Genomic DNA, 8182 nt, shown 5'->3' with positions numbered 1-8182 from the left:
GTTCCAAAGTTCAAGTTTGGTGAACTCTGACCTGCGAATTTGCATCATGTGAAGACGTGTGACCAGTAGAAGATCGATACGTCACTGCGTGACCTCTCTGTACAGAAATTCAAAAATGGAGGAAGCGCTAATTTTGGCCGTAGCGCAGCGTCCTATTTTATATAATACATCTTTAAAAGATTATAAAAATAAAATAATAAAAAAAGCTGCATGTTTCGCGGTGTCAATGGAAACAGGAACAGACGGTACATTTGAATGCGGACACATTTTTATCATTTTTTATTTCTTATTGTATATATATATATATATAGAGAGAGAGAGAGAGTACAATATAATTACTATACACAAGTGTATTATTATTAAATTACTTAATGTTGTTCCTTATTTTATATTTATATTTTCAGACTCATTTTAAAATTAATTTTGCACACCTCAAGAACTTATAAAATGACCTATTTAAAGGGAAAAACAGTCAAACCAAAATGTATTCAGACACCTTGAACATTTCATTCATTAATACGGTTTATTCACTATAGTTAAAAAAAAAAAAAAGGTAATAAAATATGACGGAGCCGAAAGTACTCCTTGTGGCGATCCTCATCCAGCCGAAGCTCCCGAATTAAAGAATGGAACTCTCCCCGCTCATTCCAAGTCCGTAGAATAGGGTGAACCCACAGCCTTTCCAGACGCTTTCAACGCCGTCGCAAAAGACACAGTACAAGCACATAGGAATGTTGATATTCTCTGTATTTTTATATTTGGTACCTTGGCATTAATAAAAAAATGTAAAAAAAAAAAAAAGGACCTCGGAATCCATGTTGTGATAACTGAGGGGAAACCTTGGCGCGTGATGTCATATCCTGCTCCCGCCCATATTCGCAGCGCCGTCTGAAAAAATTTCGCACGTTCAAAGTCTAGTGTGACCGCCCCTTTATGCACACCCCTTCAAGTAAAGTGTTACCGAAGTTCTTCTCACTTATCCAGTTATTATGACTATCGACATAAAGTCTGGTCAACATTTTTGGCTTATTCTAGCCAAGAACAGCACAATTGCATCACAAACCGATTGTGTAGTCAAAGGCATACAGTGATCCTGAAGCTTCTCTTTCAGACAGGGGAATGTAGGGAAGTGTCTCATTATCTCTACATGAGCTGGCCAGATTTTGGTGTTCCGAAGTCAGCGTCGGCCATGTTGGATTTCCGGGCACACGTGAAACGGAGACAAGAGTCCTCACTACGAACACTGCATCCTGATTGGACGGGATCCCCAGGAGGCCCCCCAGTGGTGGTGCACTGCAGCGCAGGCATCGGCCGAACAGGTGACTTTCTGCCTTCATTTTTGATCTCATTTCTTAACTGCGCTACAGCATTCTTACATGTTTTATTTTTTCCTTCATCCTCAGGCACGTTTTGTACTTTAGACATTTGTCTCTCTCGTCTGGAGGACATCGGGACAGTGGACATTAAGCAGACGGTGCGTCGCATGCGGACGCAGCGTGCCTTCAGCATCCAAACGTGGGACCAGTACTACTTTTGCTATAAAGCAGTGATCGAGTACGCCCAACAGAGCGGCCTCCTGCAGCCCGTGGAGTGGTCCGACACCGAGCTGGAGACCGACAGCGAGTGAATCAGGAAAAACAGAACTCGCACGGAAGGAAAAGAAGCCGTCTTTTCCCCTTTCTTGGCCACAGGTAGACTCCAACGCCGAGGAGGGAGCGGAGGATGCTTTTGTCCTGCCACTTTTCAAGCCCTTCTTTTCACTCTGATCCAGACGAGATCAGAGATTGTGGCTTGATGTACGAGTTGTAGCATTTATTCTTTGTTTTGTTTTTTATAAATACTGACTTGCACATGTGGAATGACAAACTTGAAAAATCCAGTTTATCGTATTACCTGCTCTTTTTATTTTAATGCTCAGTGTTGTCGAAATTCAATATCGCTCAACTTGGGGGTTAAATTCACACTTTTTATCAAAAGTGTAAAAACATAAAACTTGAATATTCTTTTTTTTTCTTTTTTTTTTTCTCCGTCACATTAAAATAGCAACTTCTTTGTGTCTGAACAGGTTCCGACAGGTTTCTTTCAGTTGTGTACTTCATCGTTAAACTAATCTTCAAGCCAAAGGTATGTTTTCGAATGCTTGGATGTATCCGTAATGATCGGTGTGACTTATATCTTGTAACATACATCATATATATATATACATATATATATATATATATATAAATAAAGAATATAAGTATATGTGGGGTTAAAACAAAATGAAAGAGAAGGAGGAACACAACTATGCTATATATAAGGTATGTCTTGGTGACTGTTCTGGTCCTGCAGTTTTGATTTTCATCTAACCGTAATCTATGATTATCCAGCCTTAATGCAGGCCGTCTATCATTCGCAGAGCATCTCAACTGTGAAGATTCTCTCTGAATTCTGGCCCTTAACCTTCAGTCACTGCCTTGCTCCCTCTAAAGTATGAACTTTGACTTTTTACTCAGCTGGTCTTTTTTTATTTCTACTCGTTTTGAAACTCTCCTTCCACTGCGGGCCCCAAGTTGAAGTATCCTGACCCACACGGACACTGATTCTGTTACCGTGATTATCTTGATAAGTGTTCCGTACTGATGTGAAGTGTTGGAGTCATTTGTTACGAGTGAACTGGGGTCTTCAGCTGTATGGTGTGTTTGTGTGAGTGTGTGTGGAGTCTTGGGGTCAGAAAACCCGTTTTTGTGCCTTCCAAGTTTTCCGTAGCGCAATGTGTAGTTTCAGGCAATGAGTAGACTGGTCTCACATGCATATAGGGAATTAATTTTAATCTCGGGTATACTTGGTGTTTTCCTGCTCTCAAAAACGTCATTTGCCTCTGGTAATTATCATTTCCAAAAAAAAAACAAAAAAAAGTGAAAGACAAAAAACAAAGTATACAAATTTTATTTCAAATTTTATACAGCATCCTCTATTATATTCTGTTTTTATTTATGCCTTTGTAGAACTTCAGCAGTATTGAAATTTGAATGTTGGTACGAAAAAATGAACGGATAAGCTAAAGAAATCAAACCGTGTAACAAAAGACTGATCAGCTTTTTTTCCCCCATTCAGTTCAGTGTGGAATTATGTTACTCATCATTGTGTTTTGGGAGATAAAATCTGTTATTTTTCCAGATGCCTGTAGCAGTACTTTTTTCATACTCTGTGAACGGTTAAAGGGCCAAGACTGAAACAAACATGTTACCGATCAGCATGGCTGCCACGAACAGTTTTGAACTATTTGCCAATCAAAAGACAGACAGAGGTTTTACATGTAAGAAAACCAAAAAGAAAAAAAAAAACAGGATATGAACTTGAATGTTATGATTAGATAAAAATCACGTCATCTTTGGGAGAACTTTGGAATGCTTTCTCCTTGAATATCAATGCTTGTATGATGACAGATGGTAGTGAATGTGTGAACGTCCCACTCATCTAATGTTTACTTGTTGACTGACTTATCCAATGCAGGTGTGCAGAATGTGCTTGACTGTTTTATACAGCTGATTCCTGCTTGAATGAGTCCAAGTGGAAGAGACACACTTGGCTCTGATTTATTAAAGCAGTCAGGAATGCGATGTGAGTGTTTTTACTTTATTTTTTTTTCTCCTTATTTTGGTGCCCGAAGTTCTTCTGATTGAGTAATGGCCTTTTTACCCGACATCTGCAGTAGTGTCATAGTAAACATGAATATTATTCTGAAACTGAGCATGTGTTTGTGTGTTAAAATGAGTTGACGAGAATTGAAACGTGAAACAACGACTGTATTGAAATATATAACCCTTGTCAAAGGAGTGATTCATTTCAGAATTGGCTGCAATTTGGTGTTTGTTTGAGCCAAACGGCACATTGCTTTGACTGGTCTCACTTTGGACCCGATTGCTGATTTGAAAGCTTCACACACAAAAGTAGTAAATAGTTTTGATTGGCAAAACAATCAAATTGAGGCTTGGAACCAAAGAGATTTGTTTGGGTGCAATTCCAGCAGAAAGTTGCACAAGAATTCTAAAGTGGTTTTGTTGTTCATTAGGTGAATGTGTTTCTCAGCTTCTGTAAGGCCCTATAAAAGTGCCTGGAATTAATATAAAATCTTACCAGCACTCCAGACATTAAACTAAAATATTCCCCCTTTATCTAAAATAAAAAAAAAATGGCTATAATGCTGAAATGCATCAGTTTAATAGCAAATGAGATATACATAATATTCTTTACATTAAATGAATTTTACACAAAATTGAATCCAAATTTACTAAAACTAAAAAAGGGTTACTCCGTTGTTAAGATTGTCTTACTGGCATTGGTTTATATTGTCATTATTATATTGTAAAGTATACTCATTGTTAAACTGGGCGCTAGGGGGCGCTAACAACTGTTTTTTCGGAAAAGCTTGTCTAAGGGTAAAAAAATAAGATGAAATTCTGATAGTAAATCAATGGGATTATATAACAGTATAGCAGACTACTTACATAAAATGCATAGAAGTATCAGTTGTTATGCTATATTTCCCAATAATATGTCTTAGTAAGATGATATTTAAATGCTTAGTTTTAAACTCAAAGCTCACATTTTTTATTGTGGGGCAAAACATGTAATGCAATGCAATACAATAATGAATGAGAGATGTACAAATTGTTATTACTTCAAAGTCTTGTGCATCATATTTGATACATTTTAACATTATTTTTTTCCCTAAAAATGATTTGTTGCGTCAGTCCAGTAAGTGTTCCAACTTGAAATATTACTAATAATGTAAAATGTACTTTTACATTTACTTTATAAAAATCAGTAAAGATTTGTCATTAAAAAAAACAATATTATAACCTAAAGTTGGACAATGATAAAGTAAAAATGATACTAAAAAGTATAAGCTATAAATCAGAAGGCCTGTAGAATTTTTTTTTCTCTCGGTCTCAGTAAAGTTTTGATAATATTGCTCATTTAAAAGCCTTAATTTGTGTATCAAAGATGATACAGATATTTGCGTTTTCTTGAATATTTTTGCTGGTCAATATAAACTAATCACTGATCATGAAGCATGGATAAATAATGACTCGTTGGACAATTCTTACCATTTTATTTGTAACAAATAAAACTTTTCCAATACAATTGTATTCTCACACACCTGTTCTTACAACATAAAGTAGGAAAATTAAAAAAAGAAAACATCCTCTGAAATATTTACATTTACTACAAAATCAGAGGTAAAAGATTTCCCTTTTGTGTTTCACATTAATTGATGGGTGAAATGGTAAAACCACTCACAACGTTCGACAATATGAAAATGGTGATACAATGCATATTTGGTCAGATTACATGATACAGATTGTGCTAGTTTATTTTTCCACATGAAACAATGTCATGATTCATCAAAATCTGATGGTGCCTTCGCATCTGTACAAACTGTCATGCACTGGAAAATAGATGATTTTTAATTCATCCCCCCCAAACGCTAATTGATATCCTCTTGAAAATATAAGCATAGCTACTTTCAATGAAAGTTGAAATTTGAAAAACCCTGAAACTTGGTTGTAAAGTGTAACAATATGGAGAAAGGTAGATAATGGAAGATTTGCATGTTAGATTTCAAATACAAAACCGACTCAACTCAACTCAAAAAAAGTACACAAAGACAAAGATGCTGCAAAGAAAGGAAAATATTTCTTTACACCGAACGTAAAATGAGCTGAAGTTCGCAGTGACCAGACTTTCTTGGAATTATTGAATGATGACTATTACCACTGGACTAGAAGGAAAACCACTCATATTAAACCACCCTGTCATCTAAAGTTTTCAACAATAACAATATGCACATATTGTCTTAAGCTTTGGAACCAAAACTTGTGTTTCTCTTAATATGCACACACTGTGAAATTCATCTCATTCATTACAAATAACATTCTGTGTTGAAGAAATAGTAAGGGTTAGTGCATAGAACAAGAGTGCAGTCATATCCAAAACCATAACCATACGCCTGTTACGGTCCATGATATTGATATAGACACAATAGGGCCATTTCTATGTGCGAGTTTGTTCCCAAAGTTGTAGATCTAATTTATCATACAATGTTTTATGAATCAAAATCTGGACATCAAACTTCAAGTGAAAAGTCTTTTAAAAAGTAATATTCAACTAGCTCTGGCTTTTAAAATCCCCCTTTCGAATGCGTCCTCACCGGCATGAAAAATGTTATTTTTGTTGATGTTAACACACTTAACATCATTGATACGATCACAACGCTGATAAACAAGAATGCAGACATTAACAGTTAGAAATGCATGTTTCCTGCAGCGGTATGGACTGAAAGCGAGAAAACTATTTCCTGTTCTATACTCCATTATAATTTCAAATACAAATCATTTATAATATAATCGCTATTATATATGTAATGGAATATGCCGTTCTCTTGGCCCAATATAGATACAATAAATGTGTGTCCTCAAAAATGGACACATATTGGCTTTCAGTAATATAATTGTCTAGTCATCTTGGCAGTACTTCACTTGAATGAATAAACCACCCTGGTACTTAAAATTGGTCTTGGTGTGAAATATATTATATATTAAAATTGACTCTGGAGGATGTAACTGTATTTACGTCAGGTTTATTAAGCATTATAATTTTTTTAAACATAAAAGCAGGTTCATATCCATAAATGTGGAACATTTAACATTAATAGCGAACCATTTTAAACATGTGACTATGATAAGGCACTACCAGTGTCAGATGATCCATTATGCTATTGTTTTAAAGGTGTCACCGCATGTTTAGAGGACAACATTTGATCTTCCAATCCTGATTGAAAGCATGTAAATAGTTGTTTTGGTAAGTTTAGTGAAAAAGAAAAATCCTTTTTAAATATTACTGCAATCAGTACTTTTCGTAACTTATGTGCGCTGACAAGTACCTCACTCACATAGTATAAATATCACTCAATACATTGACAATTTTTTTATATAATGTGCTAATATGCATAATAACGTTTTGTTTTATACTTTATATCATATAGGATTAATGAGACAATATAATTACAGTGAGAATATCTCTAATACTTGAGTGGTTTTAAACTTGAAGGTGCGGTTCACATTCAATATTGCACAGTTTTTGAGACAAATCTCCATTTTCAGCTTGTTATTTTTCCTTGTCTTAAATCTGTGATAGATATGGATCTATGTGTATATATCTATGTGTTTGTGCTACAGCTAAACGGACAGGATACTGGCATAAGCACCAATACTTAGGGTGTCGTTGAATTTCATTTTGTATGTATCACTTTAGTGAGTTGGTGGATCCACTATACAACTGGGGGGGGTTCTGGTGTTGATGCAAATTGTGATAAGTAAAAAAATACCATCAAACTGCTTGATTGTTGTTTCCTCCCTCGTTTTTGGTCTGTTGAATCGGTCCAGACAGCACATTGTTGGATTCCTGCGATTTTATTGGATCTGCTGGCCGGTTGCCAGAGTTTTACTCCACCTCAAATATGACTTGACTACTTTCAGCTATATGATTGGAGCTACAATTTGTTGTGACAATTCTGTATCCCAGCTGCCCTCCCTGTCTGGCTATTAAATTGTGTGCTGTCGGGAAAAATCAAACAGACTCTTGAGCTTTGGGCAACAGAAAGAGGCTGTTAGGTTGATCAGACGCAGGTCTCGGTGTGTAATGATGTGGCCCTTGGTCCAGGGGAAGGTTTTATGTTGCATAGTGATCAAAACTGCCCAGGTATTCCAGCGCTGCTCGATAGCAGAACTGGTACTGCTCCTGTGGAGGGCACACACAGACACAGAGACACACAGACACACAGACACACACACACACAAACACACACATCATTTGAGCCAAATCTCAGACTGCTGATTAGTACACTATTGAAAACTGTTTGGTAAAAAATAAAATTGCAATTTTGAGATATGAAAAGACGGTTATTAGAAATAGTCACAATTTTAAGTGACAACTGTGAGATATGAAGTTACAATTATGAGAGATAAAATCACATTTATTAGAAGTAATAAAGTCAACATTTGAAAGAAATAGTCAACTATGAGATATAAAGTCAATAATGAGAAATAAATTCATAAGTTGTAATTATGAAATATAAAGTCACAGTTGGTTGAAATAGATGCAATTATAAGCTATAAAGTAATAGCAATAAAGAGAA

At 35.8% G+C, this 8182-nt stretch overlaps 2 protein-coding genes across 4 annotated transcripts in view; one reads left to right on the top strand and one right to left on the bottom strand.

The window, feature by feature from the left end:
- Nucleotides 1–2201, top strand: part of LOC107656769 (tyrosine-protein phosphatase non-receptor type 9-like) — a 30357-nt gene extending 28156 nt beyond the window's left edge. The window contains exons 9-10 of the mRNA XM_016444711.1: nucleotides 1036–1319; nucleotides 1404–2201. Of these exons, the coding sequence (XP_016300197.1) occupies nucleotides 1036–1319; nucleotides 1404–1627 (508 nt within the window). The 3' untranslated portion in view covers nucleotides 1628–2201. The remainder of the gene's footprint in view (nucleotides 1–1035; nucleotides 1320–1403) is intronic.
- Nucleotides 2202–5242: 3041 nt separating this feature from the next.
- The window catches only part of LOC107656000 (receptor-type tyrosine-protein phosphatase delta-like), an 84527-nt gene continuing 81587 nt past the window's right edge, over nucleotides 5243–8182 (bottom strand). For all 3 annotated transcript variants that reach the window (XM_016443634.1, XM_016443652.1, XM_016443643.1), the window contains one exon: nucleotides 5243–7785. In XM_016443634.1, coding sequence (XP_016299120.1) covers nucleotides 7717–7785 — 69 coding nt within the window. In that variant the 3' untranslated portion in view covers nucleotides 5243–7716. The remainder of the gene's footprint in view (nucleotides 7786–8182) is intronic.

The sequence above is a fragment of the Sinocyclocheilus anshuiensis genome, unplaced genomic scaffold (assembly GCF_001515605.1).
Source record: "Sinocyclocheilus anshuiensis isolate Anshui unplaced genomic scaffold, SAMN03320099.WGS_v1.1 scaffold85, whole genome shotgun sequence".
NCBI classification, from domain to species: domain Eukaryota; kingdom Metazoa; phylum Chordata; class Actinopteri; order Cypriniformes; family Cyprinidae; genus Sinocyclocheilus; species Sinocyclocheilus anshuiensis.
Note: the sequence above shows the minus strand (reverse complement) of the source record. Positions and strands in the feature narration are given on the sequence as shown.